Source organism: Gorilla gorilla, chromosome 1 (genome assembly GCF_029281585.2).
Source record: "Gorilla gorilla gorilla isolate KB3781 chromosome 1, NHGRI_mGorGor1-v2.1_pri, whole genome shotgun sequence".
NCBI classification, from domain to species: Eukaryota; Metazoa; Chordata; class Mammalia; order Primates; family Hominidae; genus Gorilla; species Gorilla gorilla.
The window spans coordinates 123,264,334-123,287,320 of record NC_073224.2 but is presented as its reverse complement, the minus strand read 5'-3'; the positions used below and the strand labels follow the sequence as shown (position 1 = coordinate 123,287,320).

The 22,987-nt window shown below is 40.0% G+C and overlaps 1 protein-coding gene across 3 annotated transcripts in view; it reads left to right on the top strand.

The window, feature by feature from the left end:
* TBX15 (T-box transcription factor 15) overlaps nucleotides 1-19,156 on the top strand; it is a 106,815-nt gene extending 87,659 nt beyond the window's left edge. For 2 of the 3 annotated variants that reach the window (XM_063695936.1, XM_063695932.1), the window contains 3 exons: nucleotides 3,341-3,438; nucleotides 11,232-11,330; nucleotides 16,698-19,156. In XM_063695936.1, coding sequence (XP_063552006.1) covers nucleotides 3,341-3,438; nucleotides 11,232-11,330; nucleotides 16,698-17,482 — 982 coding nt within the window. In that variant the 3' untranslated portion in view covers nucleotides 17,483-19,156. The remainder of the gene's footprint in view (nucleotides 1-3,340; nucleotides 3,439-11,231; nucleotides 11,331-16,697) is intronic. The other variant, XM_004026437.5, reaches the window with a different exon arrangement.
* Nucleotides 19,157-22,987: the final 3,831 nt, after the last annotated feature.

Here is a 22,987-nt window from a genome sequence, read left to right as displayed (position 1 = left end):
AATTCAATGCATATCATTTGAGATCTTATCCTGTAACCAGCACTGTGCTAGAAAACTGGGCGTAGAAGAACATGGGACCTAAGCCCTTGAGATGCGAACATACTAGTGGTGGAGAGAGGTGAATTGTTTAATCTTGCCGTGGCACTACACCAAATATTGATATATAGAACTAGTACCTTCTAATAAGTAGATCTATCCAATGAAGCATAATAGGGTTGAGGACAAATAAAACAGGTAGAATATGGTAAATAAATAGGATTAATTTTTCTAAAAAACAATACACACTGAATACATAAATAAAATCAATAATATAAATCTATGAGACCAATATTATTCTCTGTAGGATAATATACATTATAGGATCATTTCTATTATAGAATAATTTATATATATGCTATGTAGGATATATTTACAAGACACAGATCCACTGTGGATTAATAAGACATGGTTAGGCATGTATGGTCTTAGCCATTATTTTTTTGGGAGCCATAACCCTCCCCACACAATTCCACTACCAAACTGATCCTTGCTGTGACAGACCCCTGGATGGATTACATATGTGTCCATAGGTGGCATGTTGTACTTTATGTTCGTTAGCTAAGGAAGGTCTCCCTGCTGAGGACGTGGCAGGTGGACTCCTTGTGGGAAATGCCTGTCACTCTCACTATTTACTTATTGGTAATGGAACCAGAGGGTGAAAGTTATATCAGATCAATCAAAAAACTGAAAATTTTCCTGGGGATATATATATACCAACAGAGGTGGATAACCATTTAAGATGGTATCATAAGAGTTATAGTAGATGACATCCAAGATTCTTCCTAGATTTAAAATCTGTGATTTTACAACTCAGTTCTTTTAGTTGGATTTTAGATTTGAATTCATGAGTAAATCGTCACTATTCTATATAGAGTTAACTGCTTAAATAAAATAAAACTATTAACACTTTTGTCACAGTCTTCTTGCCTATTATGAAAATGAAATTGCTATGGTTTGAATACGTCCCCCAAAGTTTATGTGTTCCAAACTTAATCTGCAATACAACAGTGTTAAGAGCTGGCACATTTAAGAGGTGATTAGGCTCTGAGAGCTGTGCCCCATGAATGGCTAATTAACACAGGAGTGTGTTCCTGATGAAAGAATAAGTTTGGTGTCTTTCTCTCTTGCTCTTGCCCTCTCTTGACCTTCCATCTTTCACCATGTATGACTCAGCACAAAGGCCCCTACCAAGTGCCAGCACCTTGCTCTTGGACTTCTCAGCCTCCAGAACTGTGAGCCAAATAAACTTTATTGCTTATAAATTACCTAGCATATGGTAGGTTATAGCAGCACAAAATGAACTAGGATAGAAAATGAAGTTCATTTTCTATTTATTCAACAAATAAAATATTGGCAGTGTATCAGTATATTATTGCAATTTCATAGTCTTCCAGCACTTCATTATGAACTGAGAAGGGACTGTTCTTTGTCCTTGAGCTAATATTTTGTCCTCACCATCAGTACATGTTCCTGGGAAGAATGAACTAGGAGGTGGAACAATAAAGACTCTGCCATTTTCAGTGAGCCTCCTGTGCCATTAAAGGGAATCCTAAGATATTCTGGTGGGTGGCCAACATTCCAAAACAAAGCAGTAAGACCTAAGCCTGGCCTATCTATTTCTTCTATCCGTCCAGGCTCAGTGTGGCTTTATCTGCCTATCCCCTTATTATTCTGAACTCCCTAATTGCCTGGGCTCTTTCTCTCCACAAATAGTTTCATGTACTGTATTCAACATTAATGTAGAGTGACTATGTGGAGATGTCTCCTATTCCTACTTCTAACAGATTAACAGCTAATAAACACCATGTAACACTCTCTTCTCTGAACCTCTTCTTAAAATACAGAGTTTGGTTTGCCAACATTGGTGTATTTAAAGCCTCCAAGATTCCAGGGAAGACTTTAGAAAGTTAACTGTGCAAGTGAGGCCTGTTCAGAGAGGAAATTTTCCAACACAAAGAGTCAATCAGCGTATCAGCAGCTCATCTGAGAAGAACCTCAGGGTATCCTATAGTTGTTGATAAGTAAAGGATATTTGTTCTCACCTAAAATAAAATTTCTTTATTCTTGTTGTGTAAGGCTGAAGAGAACTCTGGAAATACATTACCAAGAAAGAAACACAGGCAGCAGAAGTTTCATCTCAAAAGGGGAAGCTAATCCATTTCAGGAAGGGATGCCATACCACCCACCTTCCAGTGACCTTGCAATGAAAAGATTTATGCCATCTGCTCTTTTCTATTCTCCTCCCACCTTTCTCACAGGTCCCACACTTCTCCTCTCTCTGTTTAGTTAAGTGAAGCAGTTTTTTTTTTAAAGAAAGATCAATAATTAGAAGCTGTGTTCAAAGCTTCAAACAAAGCCCCAGTTGATATTTTGTTTTGAGGGTATGGATATCATCAAGAATATGTCTGAGATAACCTCAATAATCATGTGAAAATGATGTATATCAGCACTTGCATATGTGTTAGAGACATAGTTAATTGAAGGGTAAAAAGACAGTATGCACACAGTCCAATTTATGGAATTTCCAATACAAATGAACCAGGAGCCTTAAAGGAATGTACTCATAAAATGTTGGATACTTCCTGAACTCTGACAGTTTGTGATGGCCAAAGACCAGACTGATTATTAGGTTACTGAAATGCAGATGAATATTTGGAGAAATGTATTAGTCTTTTTGCCTGAGCCATAATTTTTGAGACCAAGCCCTTTCTTTATCTTCAGGTAGGTGTTTCTTACTGCAGCAGAAACCCAAGTCTATTTCACTGCTTACCTCTCCTTTTATTTCTGTTGCCCTATTCATCTCTGTTGATTTAAGAAGCCTTTAAAACCACAGCAGTTTGACAGTTCCATTCATTCTGTACATACCCAAGGTGAGGAGTTGACTTTCGGTCAGGCTGTGTCAGTGCAGTGTGGTAATGATGACGACATTGTTCTGTGCTAGAGAAGCAGTCAATGTTACTTTCTGCACAACTGTACTCATGATATTAGTGGCCTTGACCTTTAATACTTACCATGCTTTTTTTCCTGCAGACCAAGCCTCCTTTAAAGGAGGGTCAGAATAAAATTCCATCATAGTTGTAGATTTGCTTGCAAATGATCTGAATTGGGTTAATTTGTTATTCCCCCTGCAGTCCAGCATCATTGTACCTTGAGATTTTTCACCCTAATTTACCCTGATGGTGGTAGCTCTTAGTATCTATGTTTTTATTACCTGTTTGGCAGTCCACCTCTGGATCTCTGAAAAGTCAATGCATTTCTTGAAATTATTTATGACTTCCTTTGCTGGCTTTTCTCTTGTCAGAACTGGACTTGAAGCCATCATGGAGACGTATGCATTCTGGAGACCTCCTGTGCGCACACTCACCTTCGAAGACTTCACCACCATGCAGAAGCAGCAAGGTAAAGCCCTGGAGCAAGGCCTCTGCTTAGTGATAGGGCCAGGGACAGAGTGGGAGCTCAACCAAATATAGCACATCTGGCCTCAGGCCAAGATATGGGTTATACCAATTCTCCTGGAATGAAGAGAACTCAGGAGCTCTGTAAATAACCAAAGCATCACCACTTGGGTAAACAAGCTGGGTCCAAAGGCAGCATTTCATCTGGCACTCAAAATGCTCTCTCCCTTCCTAAGAGTGCAGTTATATATTTATAATGATGATGATATTATTAATATTGCTAAGCATTCACACATGCCTTGGTATTTGAAGAGTTTTTTTAATAACTTCATTTATTCCTCATGGTAGCCTTCTCAATTTTCTTAGAATAAGAGAAGTTTCGTGATGAGCAAAATCTTAGCTCTGGACAATGGGAATAAATTGTATCAGGTCTCCAGGTGAGGAATGGGCTGCTGCAAGCCTATCTGAACCTTGCAACTTGTGTTCTTTCCTTTTTTGCTTATATAAAACAACACCCCTCTCAGTTGGTGGAATAAGTAGACTTTCCCCCCTACTGCTTTGAACTTTGTGCTTTTTATCCAATTTATAATTTTTCTTTCCTCGCAGCTCAGGTTGGGAAACCTGTGGCCAGATGGGTTGTGACTTATTTCAAATTTTCTTAGTCTTGTCTGTAGCTTTCCCAGGCATAACACCCATATATTATATTTAACTTTCCCTTTTCAGGGGAGCTTCTAACATTTTGCACGCTGAATTAGGTTTGTAACCTAAATTGCTGAAATCTGTCAGGTTTTAAGATGAGTGTAGTGATTAAAAGCAGAGACTCTGGAGTTAGACTAGGTCTAGGCTAGGCTCTTATCACTGATCCTTTCTAGCTTTGTGACCTTGGTCAAGTCCCTCAACTTTTCTGACACCCAGTTTTATCGTCTGCATTATATGGAAAAGTAGAATCAAATAGAATTCTTGAATTAAATGAGAGAGTGCATTTAAAATCATAGTAAGCATTTAATAAAACTAGTTATCATTGTCTTCATCATCCTCATTATCTTCAGCTTCAAGGCCCTTATGTCCCTGTATGTAGACACTTAAGCAAAGTTGTGTCAGGACCAAGGAATATTGCCTTTCTGACGATTAATTATTTAAAACATGATTAGACTATTCATTTTCACAGCGATCTGGTGAAGTAAGTGATCCAGAATTTCCATCTCTTTTATGTATTCCTCCCTACAAAGCTGTGATTAGAAGCAGAGTCAATAGTTATTCAAGGTGTCACCATGGCTTTGAGGCCCTCATGGATGGCCATTAAGAGACAGGGGCTTAAAGAGACTCAGGAAAATCTAGGCCCCCGTCTTTGATGGTCATGAATTCTCTACATTGAGGCAATTTACTTCTATTCCTGCATGCCAGTATTCTCACCTACAAAAGAGGGATAATTTTTTGGTGTGAGGAAATTTATATAAACATGCTGTGTAGACAAAAATGTGTCATTGATTTGATTTAGTTCTGTGGTGGCTTCTTTGCTTGTCTGCCCTTGCTTTACTCATTGCCTTTCCAAGCTCTAGCTAAGCAGGAGTTTGTATCATGGAGGCTGGTCAGAGAAGGTTGGCAGGGATATTGCCAGTTCCAGAGGGCAGGCATTAATGGCAACAATTGTGTTCAATGCTGTATCCCCAAGATCTACTACAGGGCCTGGCACCCAGTATGTACCCAATGAATAGTGAATGGGATCACTTGCTGGCACTGTGGCTCAGGTGGGCAGAGCCACTCTCAAACTTCATCTTGGAGCACAACCACCTAATATGTATGTAGACATGGATATGGAGTGATCATTGAGGGCCGCCATTGGGCAGGCACAGACACAGGAAGCTTGCATGGGTTACTTAGATGTGCAGCATAGCAGGCTTCATGGTACTTATACTAAAAATTTACCAGTATGAAGGGTTATTATTGCCATTTTGAAAACAATGGTTTCAAATAAACTGAACTTTCAAAACACTTCAGTGACCCTCACTTTTATTGGAAGAGAAGAAAGAACTTGAATTATTGGATACATATGGTGATGGGATGGGGTTAGAGAAAAAGCCAGGACTCTATTAAATAGTTTAATTGGAATATATTTTTGAAATATCCATTGAAGTTGATCCAGATTCTCATTATTAAAAAATATGTGGCTCGGTTTCTTGACGTTAACAAAGGATGTAAAACCAACAACACCCATCCCCTCTTCCCTTAAGAACTAAGAGTTTCAGTGACTCTGGACAGTATCATAAATGAAGAGAAGAGACACAGCCATGCATGCTGAACTGCTTTGCATCTTAGAAGGAATAGAGAGGAATGAGCTTCTAGTGGAAACTGCAGTGGTAGGCTATTTTTTACAGCAATTCCCTTTTAATGAGGTGAGTATTGGCAGTGTTTGCACCAAACCTAAGATTGGTGCCAAATATTGACTGACTTATCCAATTGTCCATATTACCTCATTGTTTCAGCATATGAGTATCTGTCATGTCACATAGCAGTCCTAGACAGTTTTGTGCTGCTACTGGTGAGGGTGGATCTGTCTTTCTGCATAGATGAGGTTAAGAATGCTTTTTTCATCCTGCCTTTGCTGCCATCTTTTATTTCTCTTGTCATTAAGACTCATCTGCTGATAAAACTTCGAAGAAAGCACTTAGGTAAATTCTCCACAGTTTTGCAAAAATTTAAATCTTTTTATTTTTAAAATCACATTGAATGGAGTATTGTAAATAGTTGTTTTAGGGAGAAGAATGCATGAGATTCATTATCTTCTGCCTTTGACACAAAAAAGAAACTGAGGCATGACACAGTCTAGTACAGGGGTGTCCAGTGTTTTGGCTTCCTTGCACCACATTGGAAGAAGAAAAATCGTCTTGGGCCACACATGAAATATACTAAAACTGATGATAGCTGAGGAGCTAAAAAAACTACAAAAAATCTCATGTTTTAAGAAAGTTTACAAATTTGTGTTGAGCTGCATTCAAAGCTATTCTTGGCTGCATGCAGCCCTTGGGCCATGGGTTGGACAAGTCTGGTCTAGTATCATATCTGTAGTTAAGTGATGGCAGAGCTAAGTTCAGAGTACCAATGCAGATCTCTTATTTGACAGGGTAGTTTCCTTTCCACCAGATTACATTATTTTTCTTATTCTTTCTTACTACAGCTTTAATTTTCCACAAAGATTTTAGTTTGCTCTTCCTATTGATGGTTTTTATTGTTCAACAACTTGAGCATTAACTCTCAATAGGTCAGTTTTTTTTTTATAAGTCAAGTATATGGTCTTCAGATGTCTTCAGTTAGACTCAAGGGTGTTTATGTGTTTGGAGAGTCTAGAGAGGCTGGAGGTTCTGGAGATGAAGATTCTACCTCAGGAATGGCTTTTGCCTGAACACTGCTGGTGACAAGGAGCAAATGAACTAACCAGGCAAGTTATGCTTGGAGAAAGTGACTGAGGAAATATAAACATAGAAGGAAAAGGAAATAAGAGTCCAGGTCAGTTATAACTAAATACAATGCAATCCTGTTGTTGTTCTGATGGATATCCTTGAATAAAATCTGTGCCTCAACTTCTTCATGTATATAATGGAGCTATTTGAGTGGCCAAAACCGAGAGCTTTATCAGCAGTGACTTCAAGGTATTTGATAACTGTTGTTCTAAAAGGAATCATTCTGGACCAATGACACCAGAATTGCCAACTTTCCATCTGTGGACATGAGGGGACCCACCATTTACAAAAGCTCTCCATTCCCCAAGAGAGTTGGTGGACATCACTACCGAGTTCAGTACCATTGGGTGTTTCAGTGTTTGTCAGGCAGTTAAAGAGTTAGGATTATGAGGGTCTCTGTTGATGATTGAATTTTCATCAGTTTGACTTGTATTAGTTGAGGTTGGTTAGTGAGAGGGATCAGCTACTGATCAAGTCATACAAGTAAGATACTGGGAAAGAAGGACAATTTAGTGGACATGAGCCATTGAACTATGACGTCACTGTAATGATTGAAACATAGCTGATTTATACAGATCTCATTTATCACTGAGGTGAGGAATAATGCCCATACGTATGGCTTATCACATAGAATTTTTTTTAAAGCACTCCCTTTTTAGCTATAGAAGAGCAATATCCTAATTCTGCACTATAATCATGAAGAGCTCCTGATGGGGGTAGGGAGCATCTCAATTCAATCCATTAAAACAAACAGTAATTGATTACATATTTTGTTTTGTCCCCAAAGTTCCTTATGCTCAGCATGTCCAAAACTGAGTTATCATCTACCTCACAGCCTGGTGCCCTCTCCATGGGGAAGGAGAACACTCGATATCCCGGAAGTTTCCCTCCCTGCCCTACCCCCATGCCCAACAATTACTAAGTTCTTAAATCTGTCCACATCTCTAACCTTCCTTGTTACCATGCCACTCTGCACTGACGTCACCTCTCACTGCATGACCGTAATGTCTTCCATAGTTTCTACATTTTCTTCCAAGCCATTCCTCATGTAGAAATGAGAATCATTTTTTTCAAAACACACATCTTTGCACCTCAACCTTCTATCTCCGGTCTGCTTAAAGCTGCTCAATGGCCACAGTTTACTTTCACCTATGAAAGACATATTCCTTAACATTGTCGCTAGACCTTGCAAGTTCTGGCTTTTGCTGCCTCACCTCTAAAATAGGGATAATAACAATGAGGATTAATGAATGTAAAGTGCTTAGGAAAGAGCCTAGGATTTACTGAGTGTTCAAAAATGTTCTCTATGATCATCCTCATTATTGCTATTATTACTACTCTAGCTTCAGCCTATATCACCTCCCCTCATTCTCTCTGTTGTTTCAGCATCACTCATCTTACTTCCCTTTCTCAAACATGGTGTGCTCTTTCCTGCCACGTTGTTCTCTTTCTCTGGAAGGCTCCTTGCTACCCACTTGCCTTCTAGTGCTATCTGTCTTTGAGATCACAGCTTAAATATGACTTCCTTGGGGGAAATTCCCTGCCATCCAGAGTAGGCCAAGTCTCTTTAAGGTGAGCTCTTGTTTATTTGTGTCATTCTTTCATTAATGTCTCTTATCCACATTTTTCTCACTATTTTTTTCCTGTATGATTAAATCCCTGGATCCAAACACTCCCTGTTGGTTGAGTGTATATTTAGTACTCAAATAGTGATTGAATAAGTGAATAAACTCTGCTAGGTTCTGTATCATAGGGACTAATGTCAATGTGTTTGGTAAACATTAACCAGAGACAACTTTAGGATAAAATTTGAAGGGCATGATGATTAGAAAAGAAAAAAGAAGAAAATAAGTTTTGTAAAGGATAGTGAAGAAAGTACTCAAAATTCTTTTCTTTTCCTTCCTTACTTCCCTCCCTCCCTTTCTTTCTTTCTTTTTTCTTTCTTTCTTTCTCTCTTTCTTTCTTTTTCTTTCCTTCCTTCCTTCTTTCTTTCTTTCTTTCTTTCTTTCTTTCTTTCTTTCTTTCTTTCTTTCTTTCTTTCTTTCTTTCTTTCTTCCTTTCTTTCTTTCTTCCTTTCTTCCTTTCTTTCTTTCTTTTCAACAGAGTTTTGCCCTGTCACCCAGGCTGGAGTGCAGTGGTACCATCTCGGCTCACTGCAACCTCTGCCTCCTGGGTTCAAACAATTCTCCTGCCTCAGCCTCCTGAGTAGCTGGGACTACAGGTGCACACCACCATGCCTGGCTAATTTTTGTATTTTTTGTACAGACGTGGTTTCACCATGCTGGCCATGCTGAAACTGGTCTCAAACTCCTGACCTGAAGTGATTTGCCCACTTTGGCCTCCCAAAGTGCTGAGTCACCACACCTGGCCCCCAAAATTCTTAAGTGAAGATAACAAGATAGTAAGTTGGGAACAATTATTTATGGTCTCAGGAATCCATATGTCAGTGCGTATAATATGAGGAGTGAGTAAAATGACCTTGAAGCTTTAACATTAAGAAGTAAGAGTCACTTGTTCACTCATGCAGTCAATTAACATTAGCATTTCTCATGCTGTCATGGGTAATGTTAAGTCTTCTTGGGACAGAAATAATGACAAGAATAGTAAATTAAAGTGAGATACACTTTGAAAGAAATAAACCCAGTAGGAGAAAAAACATGAGTATTACTGTTAGGGAAGACTACAAACTTCACTTAATTCTGGGCATCCTAATGTTATTCCCGCAAGATCACACCATTGTTTTTCCTGCTTTTATTTATATATTCTTCCTTTTATGTCTTATCTAACTGCATTTCACAAACCTATCAGAGAATGGCCACTTTGATGTCTTTAGACACTCCTCTTTTATCTTCTTACCATTTGTGGTGTTGTAATTGGTTTTTGAAATTACCTTTTTGTTTAGATTTGTGCATTTCTTTCTACTGAACTTTTAGAAAACTTAAAAAAAAACAGCAGCTGTTGTTTTTCTATTCTGTACATTATCTTCCTTATTTGCCATGGACACTAATATGAAAAAATCATCTTGAAAAGTTGCCAGCATTTTTACTTCATTGTTTAGCCTGTTCTTGTCGATCAGAATGAGGCCAGCAACCATTTAAGAGATTATGTATTTTTCTAAAGTAAAGTCACTGTCTTATTAGATATTTTTTTACAGAGCTTGATGTCTATTTACGTAGCTGAAATCCCTTGTTCCTACTCATAGGTAATTTATCATGTCTTAGGAAGGAATCATCCATAGCTTCCATTTGACAAAGTGGTTCATAGTCTAGTCCTACCATTCTCATTTTTATTTCTCTCTCTTCCAGCTTTATCTTAATATTCCTACCCCTTCAGATTCATAGTGGAATTACCTATAGAATTATGGATGTATATCAACTAGGATTCTTACTGTTGTAAATAAAATAAAACCCAAATGGCAAAGCAAAAAAGAAACTCATTGGGTCATGAAACTGAAATGACTCAAATAGCCAGTTTTAGGAAAAGTTTAATGTAGGCACCCATAAAAGATCATCAACTCCATTTCTCAACTTTGCTCTCTATCATCCTGACTTTATTCTCAGTTTCCCCATGGTATAAACATGCTTACCAGAACCCCTGGCCCTACATATTTTGAGGTTTAAATCTGATGGGAAAAGGCATGTACCTTTCTCCTAAGATTTCTACCAAAATGTCATTGAGTCTAATTGTCTTTAATTGAGTCATCTCCATTTTAATTACTGTGGTAGGGGGGAATATGATGCTTTGATTGTCCAGGCCTGAGTCACATGCCTTCCCTGAAGGTAGGGCTGAGGCAGTGAGAGTGGGAGAAAGTGTGTAATAGTGGGAAAACTAGATACTGTTGCCAGAAAGAAGCAGATGAATTCTAAATGAAGATAACAGATGCATGCTGCAGCAAGGAAGGCAGTAAAACAAGTAGGGGAGAAAACAATTAAGTTAATGGAAAGTGAAGAAATGCTGCAGTCCAGCTAAGGAATGTGGTAGATATAAAATAGGACCATCTAAGAAGCGGAGACACTCAGAGCACAGAGTACCAATGTGCAAAATGAGAATTGGATGAATATATTCAAAGCAATTTTAAAGAGAAGGAGTTTAGGTCTGTGCATACCTTTAACTTTTATGGAGAATGATTCACTAGGAGTCTTTCTAAGATTGAAACCACACAATTCCTATTAGCGCTCTAATGTTCATGTTTGCATTATGAGGATGGTACTCATCTCAACTAAGTAATTCTTTTGCTGAGATGAACAGTGCTGTGCTCATTAAACTTTACGATCTCTGGGTTTATTCTCTGGGATCAGTCTATAGGGTGCTGATATTTTACTTCTTACCTGTTTGAAAGCCTCAAAGAAGACTTCTCAAGGATACACAGTGAATCAGCACTCCTCAGAGACAGATGCCATTGAATTATACGAGAGAAGAGTCTGGCTCATGGAACGAAGTAATTACATGGAAATTTATTCTTTACTAGCCTAGATGGGGTTTTGCCTTACTGTTTTTCAATTTTGGGGGAGGAGGGAGAAAAGTACAGCAAAATAAATTGAAAAACTGTATGTGAAAGCCCTTATATTACAATCTGGAAATGATCAATTTAGAGATGCAAAAGTCAGCAGGTTTAGTATTCAGGATTTTCATGGTCACATTTAACTTGTCTTTATGGTAAAAACAAGTATATTCTAGGTTATTGTCCTCATACGGAATTACTGCTAAACGTATCCTTTTCGGTTATTTTGGCCATTAGCCTTGGATATTGGAGCAAGTTAATGTCATATATGAATTTTCATGTGTGTCACCTTATATTGGCCCATGGGTAAAATAGGATGAAGGGAGCTGGTGCTGTAGGAGATTGATCCTACAGATCCTACAGATGCTACAGAACTCCTGAAAGTTTTAAGCTACTTAGGGCATTATATTTTAATCACTTCTCAGAAGTGAATTAAGACCTCTAAGGATAGTGGGAAAAACACCAGTCTAGCTATTTGTGTTCTGTCAATCCCACTTTGCTTCATTTGAGGAAAGATGGAGACACGGGCAGCCATTCTTGTCCTGAACTGGAAGTGAGGGAGGAGGGACAGATAATTCAGAGAGGAACCAGAGTTAGGTTAGCCTTTGGGAATATGGCACAGGTAGGGCCTTAGCTGCTACCTGGCCTAGTGCTCCATCATTCACAGTGATGGAGGTTCCTCTAGCATGTAACAACAAACATGTAGCTGTCGTGACATAATGCTCATCAGGGTGGGGAGAGGCCAAGATGCTTAGCTCCACAGACAGAGGCCAACACCGCAGAGCCATTCTCATTAGAACTCAAGTTCCTTTCTCCTTCCTTCACTCTTCTCTTATAGAAAAGAATAGTTAATGCTTTTGTGCTGGGCTAGGTGCAGTGGCTCACGCCTGTAATCCCAACGCTTTGAGGCTGAGACAGGAGGATTTCTTGAGCCCAGGAGTTTAAGACCAGCCTGAGCAACATAGTGAGACCCTATCTCTACTAAAAATTTTTTTTAAAAAAATTAATGCCTATGTGCCAAATACAGTTATGAGCACTTTGTAATGTATACTATTATATCTTACCTATTTCTCAAAACATCTCTACAAAATAGATATTGGCAATTCCTTAAAATGTAAAAGGCTTGGAGTTGCTAACTTGCTAAGGTCCTGTCCTTAATCAGTAAGACATCTGGGATTGGAACTGGGTTTTTTGGACCCTATAGAACACACTCATCCATTAAATAAAATTTCTGTCAAGATGCTCAGAGCACTCGGGACCTGGCAGGTACAGAGGGGAGGAGGGCACAGGGAAGAGAGTCATGCTTTGCTTTGAGAGGCAGCTCTGACCCTCCTGTATCAGTATGGCCTGGCCTGGACTGGTGTCCCACCCTGCCCTAGCTTTTCTGTGATGAGAATCTCTAGTCAGCCAAGTGTTGAAAATGAACAAGGAGGATGGGCTCCCTCTTTGTGCTCATTTTGCACTTGGCTGGAAATTCCAATCTTGTTTAACATTCGACAAGCTGTTAGATCATAGGAGGAGAAAGACTTGTCAGTATCTCGGTTTGTTCTCTGCAAAATGAATACCATAGTTTTCTCTTTCTATGGGAACTTTGAAAAATAGCTGTTATCTGTATTGAGTACTTTATGTTCACAAGAGCATTTCTTCAAAGTGCATGGAAGGAAGGTGACCTTTTCTTGGACAGCTTTGCCCCTGCCTCCTTCAAACAGTAGTTCATATGGAGGCTTCACCCACTCAAGCTCAGCAGGCCACCAAGTCTCATTTCCAGTGAATGTAATTTAAAAGCCCAAGCAAGCTGACTACAAACTTTTTAACATTTGCCTCTCATCTGGTCAGCAGAAATCCCTGTAACTTGTTAATAGTTCCACCCCCCACCTTTTTTTTTTCTTTTTGTAGTGAAACCAGTTGAGGCCTTAAATCAGTACCATTCGTTCCATCTTGGGCCATCAGAGAAAACCATTTAGAGTTGTAAGAAGTCATCTGCTCCATCTTGCACTTCCTGCTGCAGGGCTAGAACCAGTGCCTGGTAGAACATACCTGTAACAGGACAGTATGACATGCTGAACAGGTGGTCTCCTCAGGGACCACATAAACACCAGATCAGGGAGAGCAAGGATGAACTTTCAAAGAGAAGTGACCAGATACCTATCCCATAAAACACAAATCTCTTTACAGCTGGAGTCAGGTTTCTCCATTTGCACCACAGCATTTATTTCAGAGAAGCTCATGGCATTTGGAGTGGAAAATAAGGAAAATGTGTAGGATGCCTCAAAGAGGAACCACACGCTTGAAATGAATCCTTGAGATTTCTGCAAGGCATAGAAGGCCTGGCCATTCAGCTGTATAGAAACAAGACAGATGAGATGTTCTGCCTCCTCCTTCTAGAATCTTCTCCTGCCAGAGATCCTTCATTATATTAAAATAATTCCATGGAAAGTACTTGTTGTTGGCGATTCACACTTTATATTATTTGAAACCTCAGTTACAGATATGCTGAGAAGGACAGAAACTGAGGCCCACTGGTTCAAGCCCCTGATTTCACAGCTAATGAGAATGAAGAGGTGGCCTGCATTGCTAATGGTCATGAGCTGGACAGAGGTTAATAGGCCTAGAATCAGGCTCAGGGCTCTTTCCGACATGGCCAGCTGCTGTCTTCCTTCTCTCAGCGGTATTTACAATGTTAGCCTTGTCTCAAATTGTGGAATAAAAATCATTTTACTTTTCTTAAAGGATTTTAAGTTGAGTATTAGAAAGGAGGAAGGAGAAGTTTTTGAAATGTCTCTAAAATCAGCAGCTATTTATATCTAAATACAATTCTTCCTTGAAGGTTCATTGGGGGGAATTCTTTTGAAATTCTTTCGTTATTAGTTAGGCTTTGTCAAAATTTACCTCTGAAGAAACTATTATAATAACAACAGACAAATTTGTACTTCTATAGCCAGCACTACTACCTATGCCCATGGATGTAAAATGAACGCTTTTTTTTTCCTGCTAAAAATTAACTTTCGGTTCCTCTTTGAGGGCATCTGTCTCTTAATTGACACATCTGGGACCCCTGTGTCCTTAGCACACTGTGGATGGTTTCTTTGTATTCCAGTGTCTCTGGAATCCTGCTTTATTTTTTTTTTTTGAGAGTTTTGCTCTTGTTGTCCAGGCCAGAGTGCAATGGCGCTATCTTGGCTCACTGCAGCCTCCGCCTCCTGGGCTCAAGAGATTCTCCTGCCTCAGCCTCCCAAGTAGCTGGTATTACAGGCGCCCACCACCACACCCAGCACCCAGCTAATTTTTGTATTCTTAGTAGAGACGGGGTTTCACCATGTAGGCCAGGCTGGTTTTGAACTCCTGACCTCAAGTGATCCACCTGCCTCAGCATCCCAAAGTGCTAGGATTACAGGCATGAGCCAGTGTGCCCAACCCCTGCTAGTTTTTATAACATTTTCTTCACTGAGAAAAACCTTATTCCTGCTCTTTTATACCTAAAGTGCCCTTTACCCTTTTATAATGCTCAGCTTCTAAGAGTCCCAAAGTGAGTGGGTAGGTGATCTAAAGGATATTACATTCCTTGGGGGAATCACAGTTCTTGACAATGCTGGGAAACTCCTAACCTTGCTGTGAAGGAGGAAGTTACATCACGGAAGATTCCCTATGGAAGACAAAGCAGCTGCTCTTTCCAGAATTCAAATAAAGGGCCCCGCAGCCCTAGCACTCACCCATGTCTTTAACTTCCATTGGATGAGACAGGAGGCAGATGCTGCACTGCTGCTTCCTGACTTTGGGAAAGAGGAGGCTCATAAAGGTCATTTTTGGCCTTCTTAAATTATCTGAGAACACACTGAAGGAGGTTGGATTGAACTGGTCCTCAGTCTGTCGGTGCATCATCCACCTGTCTAGCTCTAACATTCACACATCATAAGATCAACTCGTTCAAATACAGATTTAGGGACTTTTGGAAATGAAAGGAATCTGGAGTTCCTCTAACCCAAAGTGTGGTCTCTGGACCATCACCTGAGAACTTGTTGGAAATGCAAATTCTTAGGCCCCACCCCAGACCTACAGAATCAGAGACTCTAGGGATGGAGTCAGCAATCTACGCTTTAACAAGCCATCTAGCTGATTCTCATACACACTCAAGTTTAGGAAAGACTATTCTGAGTACTTAGAAATGAGGAATTTGGGTTGTATGATTGGTTCTTAAGCCACACTACACATCTGGGGGAGCTTTTAAAACAATACTGATGTGGAGGTTCCATGCCCAGAAACTCTCCTTTAGTTCATCCGAGGTAGGATCCTGGAACATCAGCATTTCTTTTAAAAGCTGCCAGGTCCTCTATGCCTGAGAACCACTGATCTAAGTTAATTCCTCATCTCTAGATGAAGAAACTGTAACCTGCCGAGGGTAAGTGATGTGCCTAAGGTTAGCTGGGCAGTTAGTGTGGCAGAGTTGTGAGCAGACCCAGATCTCCTGACTCTCAGGTCACTTTAAGGCCTTTTTAGCTTCTTGTCCTGATAAATATTAAAACTCCAAAGGCTCCATTTGCAGTCTTTATTCCAGTCTCTGAGAATGGACATGATCCTATAAAAGGAGATCAGCAGAGCCTCTGGTTCATAATGATTTTGTTTTGGGTTAGCCCTGCTTTATTCTAATCTAGCTCTTATAATTGTGTTCCCAATGTCTTTTATGTGATGCAACTTCAATCTCATACCCCAGGCTCCACTGCTCTGCACCCCCAGGCCTCAATTTTGACTTGGCACTGTCTTCCATTACCCCATTTCCTCTGTGATTAGGATCCTGCTTTGGTGTCCTGCATGTTTGGCTGGAAGACTAAAAATGGCAAAGTAGGCAACAGCCCTTGAATAAAATACATATTTAATGCATTTCCATTAAGAATGGGAAAAGCTGAGCTAGTGGATTTTAATGCTGACATCAGAGGTCTTATTAGAAAGTGAATTTGATGGTGAGAAATGGCAACGTGAATCTTGGAAGGTTTATTGTTATTTTTATACAAAGGACGTACTAAGGCTCTTACAGAGAAAACAAACAAAAGAATTTAGTGTTGTTTTTGATCCTTCTGGAGTGTGTGTGTATGTGTGTGTGTGTGTGTGTGTGTGTGTCTGTATGACTGTGTATGTGTCCACAGGTGGAATCACTTAGCATAGGTCTGCTGAGTTAAGAGGAAAAATGGTTCTGTAAAAATCAGCCCTATCTTGGACATTTGAAGGCACCTCCTGTATGGCTTGCATGTGACTTAGGCAGACTCATCTTAAAAGACTCTGTTTCAATAGTATTCACGTTTTATTTTTCAGGAGGCAGCACAGGCACTTCCCCAACCACCTCCAGCACTGGGACACCATCCCCTTCGGCTTCTTCTCATCTTTTATCTCCATCCTGTTCTCCTCCAACTTTTCATCTGGCCCCCAACACTTTCAATGTGGGTTGCCGAGAAAGCCAGCTGTGTAATCTAAACCTCTCTGATTATCCACCATGTGCCCGAAGCAACATGGCTGCCTTGCAGAGCTACCCAGGGCTGAGTGACAGTGGCTACAACAGGCTTCAGAGTGGCACCACTTCAGCCACTCAGCCCTCTGAAACCTTCATGCCCCAGAGGACTCCATCCCTGATCTCAGGAATACCAACTCCTCCCTCATTGCCTGGCAACAGCAAGATGGAAGCCTATGGTGGCCAGCTGGGGTCCTTTCCCACTTCCCAGTTTCAGTATGTCATGCAGGCAGGCAATGCTGCCTCCAGCTCCTCATCACCACACATGTTCGGGGGCAGCCACATGCAGCAGAGCTCCTACAATGCCTTCTCCCTTCACAACCCTTACAACCTGTATGGATACAATTTCCCCACTTCCCCTAGGCTAGCTGCAAGCCCGGAAAAACTGAGCGCCTCTCAAAGCACTTTACTCTGTTCTTCTCCTTCCAACGGGGCCTTTGGAGAGAGGCAGTACCTGCCGTCAGGGATGGAGCACAGCATGCACATGATTAGCCCTTCACCCAATAACCAACAGGCAACCAACACTTGTGATGGCCGGCAGTATGGGGCAGTTCCAGGCTCCTCCTCCCAGATGTCGGTGCACATGGTTTAAAGGCCAGTCCAAACACCACGGAGCATTTGGCAATCAAGGCCCTAGAGTCTCCATGGTCAGATCCTCCTCTTTGGGAGTCCAGTGTCTTTGAAAAACAGGAACCGTGTTTTTTTTTTTTTTTTTTTTCTGGAGGAAGACATATACCCAAGAACAAGAGATACCTTTAAGCCAGTGAAGGATACTTGCGGTAGAATCATCCACAACTCAGTGGCCATTCTTCTGCCTTCCCAGACCTTAGTTTTATAAAGCATTGTCTGTTCCAGAGTGGCCTTTGAAGAGACTGAATAATCACTTCGTCATAATGTTAAGGGAGATGCTAGTGTGTGGCAGCCATGAAAAGTTACACATACACACCCACATACAGACAGACCTACCTATACATACATGCACACACACATACATATTCATACACATGCAATCATACATGCACACTGACTCTGAACTGGGTGAACTCTGTGGAGGGAGGCCCAGAATGGGTGCTTTCACCAAGAATTTGTCTATGTACAACTCTAGATGGAGTGGGCCAGCAGTAGCTGCCAGTCTTTCTCCCCTGCAGCTTCCTCTGCTTCTGGAATGAACCATGTATCCTGGAGACCCTCCCCATGGATGAGAGTGGAAAGACATCAGTACAACTGGACTTGGCTTCCGGAAAAAGATTGCTTTTGAACTTTGGCTCTCCTCACTTGTATGCTATCATTGATATTCCCAGTGGTGCCCGTGGAAAGAGGGAGAAAGAAAAGCTGAACAAGAGAAAGACAAACAGAAAGAATAGAGAACAGGAGCGAGGTGGAGAGCAAGACTGACAGAGAAAGTGTGAGCAATGATGAGAATTTTAATTCACCAAGGAGACGTGTTTTTGGTTTGTCCCCCCAAACCCCGCCCACCCCACTACAGGTTATGGAAAGAATCATGGCATTACTGAGGAGTAAACCTCTCTGGCACACTGAGCACGGTCAGGGCATTGGTCAGAGGGACAGAGCAAGGAATGCATCCTGAGCCCACAGCTTTGACCACTGTGATCCGGAAGAGAGGTGCACTATGTGGGAAGTGCTGATTCCACAGCATGCAGCCTGGTAGGGGAAGGAAAATAAAAGGGTGTGAAGAAGGAATAGTTTTATAATCTCGGAAGCTGATACCAAGAGCAGAGACAACAAATAGAGGCCTGGCCTCCAGGTGCCGGATCCAGACACCTGACCTAGAATGCCTGCCCGCTATCCCTGTGGCAGGAAATATCCCCTCATGTCCCAGGGAATTGCAGATGGGTCTTCTATACCCTTCTACCTGCCCTTAGATCTCCATTTTTATCAAATAGTACATTGCATTTTGAAGTTTTGGGTTTTGTCCTTCATCTTTCCCTTTCCCTTCAAATCTTTTAATGGTAAGAAAGCAAGTAAAGCTTGGTGCAAGCTAAAATTTTTAAATCGTGTGGAAATGCAAATAATACCAAGTAAAATAATACAGATATTATTAAAGTTTCTGGTTTTGAGGTGTTGTAGATAAATGTATTTATGTGCCTAGTGGGGAATCCAATATTATGAATATGAAAAAGGGGGCAATAAAAGGGTATGTAAAATATGTATGAAGAAAAGGTGTATAAAAATTTGCCCTTATGCACGGAACTCTGTTTCTAAGTGCCAAGCACAGAAAGCCGCTAAATAAAATCTTTGCAATTGTTTTCTGCATGTTTGTTCATACAGAAAAATCAAATAACAGCCTTGTGCATTTTCATCGTGCATTACAGTGAGTATAGAAGTTATATGTACATTACTCTATGTGATTTTTATATAGACCCCATGAAGTGAATATTAGCATCCTTTTATAAGTAGTAACTGCATTCCAGAGAGATTGAATGAAATTTGTAGCATTATCCAGCCTGTCACAGAGGGAACGAGGACTTGAAACCAGCATCTTCTGACTCTAATGGGATTTTTGCCTTCATATTAGCTGCAGAAACCTGTGTGAGGCTAATAGTAATTGTCATTGTTACTATGTGCCACCTGATACTATACCATGTGTTTTACGTGATTATCTTATCCTCCCACAATTCTGTGAGATAGGTAACATTTGAATCCTCATTTTATAGATCCAGTAACGAGCTCATAAAATGTTAAATATTTGACCAAGTGGGGAGGTGGCAATCTGACCTTAGGGTCTGTGCAATTAGCACTGTCATTCAGCAGTACCACGACGCACTTGGACAATCAGGAAAGAAGACATATCTTAAGGGATTGAGGTGAGAGTGCCTCTGAGGCTGGATTTTGCTTGGTATATTGAACAATAAGTATGCACTATCCTCCTTGAATGCATCACTGCAGCATGGGGAGAGTGGTTTTGAGTTGTCATGCACCAACTGACAACTTAGACTAATAAAGAGGCTAGGACTATGCCATTTACAAGAACTTTCGTATATTATCTCACTGGAGCCTCACAATAACCATGAAAAGTGGACAGGCCAGGAAGTATTGTTTTGCAAATGAAGAAGTAAAAGATAAACTTTGTGACCTGCCCATTCTTAAGTGGCTGGGAAGCAGCAGAGCCAGGACTTGAAACCTCTTGTTCTTGCCCCTACTCCAGACTGTTTCCTGGTGGACAGTTACACTGGTTGCTCACTGACCCATTTCATCAGGGTTTGATTTGGTGGGCTCAGGTTGCCAACCACCACAGCCATTCACTGGAAATGGAGGTTGGTTTGGGAGAGCAAAAACCTTATTCATTGCTCTGGTTTTATAAATAACTGCAGAGGGTGGCATGCTAGTTAATTCCATTAGCCATCAGATCATTGCCAAAATAGCTGGACAATGACTGACAGTACCTCCACGGATTGTAGGCTCTCTGGGAATGACATGCCTCAAAACTTAGAAAACCACTCCTATATGGAAACCTTGCATCACCCCTTGGTTTCATAATGGTATAACAAAAACAACTACATGTGAAGCTTACGGTTATTATTATTACTTTTTAATTTAACAGCATACCAAACATTGTTCACTGATCTAACACCCTTTGAGGTTTGGGGTAATAGATAATCATAGTATGTCAATCAGAAAACTTGACATAAAAATCTCCATATTTTCACCCAATAGTAAGAATAATAATTTCAATAATCATTTAGAATATTAAGTACAGAACATTTTTGTAATTTGGGTTAATTAGAACAATCCAAGTTAGTTACATCTGAATTATGGCATATGTTTCCATGTGTACCTGAAGAAGTAATAAAAATGTTTTTTAAAAGACAAACTGGATAAAGAATTGTGAAGAATATGCTCTACGCAATTCTCTTTCATGAAATAGTGAGCATTCATTGTAATTGGCATAATGATTACACAAAGGGATGTTTACTAGAAGGATTATTCTTCTATAGTCTAAGGTGCTCCACAATTGCTCATTTTTCTGGGGAAAGGCTATCTTATTCATCTTTGCATCCTCAATAGCTAGGACAGTTCCTGATCTATTATAGAATCTCAGTACATACTTATTGTTTAATTTGTTGACCAAAGCCTTTTTTTAAGGATAAGAAATGGTTGCATGGCTAAATAATATTATTTACTCCAAGTTAAAGCTACCTAAATTAACAAAGGTTTATTGTTCTTCATGTAGTATTCTGTAATAGATTAGTGTAAATGTAAATAGTAGCTAGCAAGCATCCGTTATACATAAGGAAGAGTAAAAAGCACACCATGGTTTCTTTCTTGAAAGGGCTCGCTTTTTAGGCAGCCATTCACAATGAGGTGCATGATATAAAAGGCTCTGGAAATTCAAAGAAGATGTTTAGGGTAAGGAGAGGTTAATTGTTTTCATCGGTGAGGCAGAACTTCTACTGAGCTTTTAAGGATGCTCAGAATTTTTATAGAAATAAGAAATGGTGGGTTAAGAACAAAATAAGATTTTAAAAGACACTACAATGAATAAACATTGGAGGAAAAATAATAGCATTTCATTTCAGGGAGCAACTTAGTAAAGATAGAGATATTCAGAACTTTCTTACAGCCTATAGATTAATATCTTTTTCTATGGAGTATTTTTTCATTAGTGGGAGTTTTGAGAGCTGAGATCCAAGAGCAGAGCTGTCTGGTTGACGTAATTCACTGCTTAGTACTTTGAGGATTTCAGAGAAGCTCTGTTGTACCAGTTTGCATTCAGTAAGCTAAAGGAGAGTTGTTTTCCCAAGGAAACCCAGCCACAAAGATGCATTTCACAAAAGCTTTTTTGCTTATGATCATCAATTGGAGATTTGTTCCCCACACTTATGTCAAGGTTCATCAGGTTCAATTCAATACATATTATATAATGCTCTTTGTTAAGCACTGCTCTGGGCACTGAGAACGTAGCAATGAACAACCAGACATGTTCTTGCCTTTAGGAGCTCATGGTCTAGTGGGAGACTGACATTGAATACACTAGCAAGTAAATGAATAATTTCAGATTGCAATGATGACTTTGAGGAAATTAAAAATAATAGAATGATAGAGAATGGCTGGGCAATGAGAACGAAGGCTTATTTAGATATGATTTTCTAAGAGGGCTGCTCTCAGAGGGTGATGTTTGAGCTAGTACAAATATAGCCATTTTCTTAGAATTGGCTTGCTCTAACTCGTGCTGAGGGCAGCCATGTGTCACTGGAAGATGTGTTCAGCTGTTATTATATCAGCGTAGGCCAGGCATTTTTGTCTTTACAATAGCTTTGTATAGCATTGATACTAATTTTTTGAAGTCTTCTTGGGACTGGACTAATTTAGAGACTCTTCAAAATATGAATCTATCTTCTACACAGCCCGAGTAAAATCATATTTTCATGACATTCTTAGAGGATGAGAGGCACCTTTCTAACTAACTTTGTAAAAGGTTAAAACTAATGATCAACCAACCAATTGATATCAATCAGACTAATGATGAACAGTAATTAATAAGCAAAAATATTAAATATGGCTTGGTAGTCTATAATGATCTGAGACATTATTCTGTTCTAGAAGGGGATTTTACCCTGGTTGAAGAGTCAAGCTACATGCATAAGAAACAATAAAAGTATTAAATTGGTGGTAAAGACCATATATGCTGCAAAATTTCAGAAGAAAACTAATTTTTATTGAGTGTTTATTACATCTTACGCATTATGCAAGGTAATATCCTGTAATCCTTGCAGCCATCCTATAGGATTTATATTTCAATCCCTATGTTAGAGATAGGGAAACCGAAACTTACAGAGGTTAGTAATGTGCACAAAATCACAGAGCTTGCAAGTAACAAAGGCAGGGCTCCAACCCAGGCCTTTCCACTGCTATATTTTTCCAAAAATGAGATGTATAGGGACTATAATAAAAAGTCGTGGGCTCATGGAGAAAGTTGAACTTGAATCGTACTTCGAAGAATTCATGGAAACTGCCTAAACCTAGGAGGAGGAAGGTGTCCCGGTGCGAGGGTGGGGCCAGCACAGTAAAGACACATGTTCTCTGTGTGGTATAATGAGCTATGGTAGTGGGATTGAAGCAGAGGATATTCATTTTC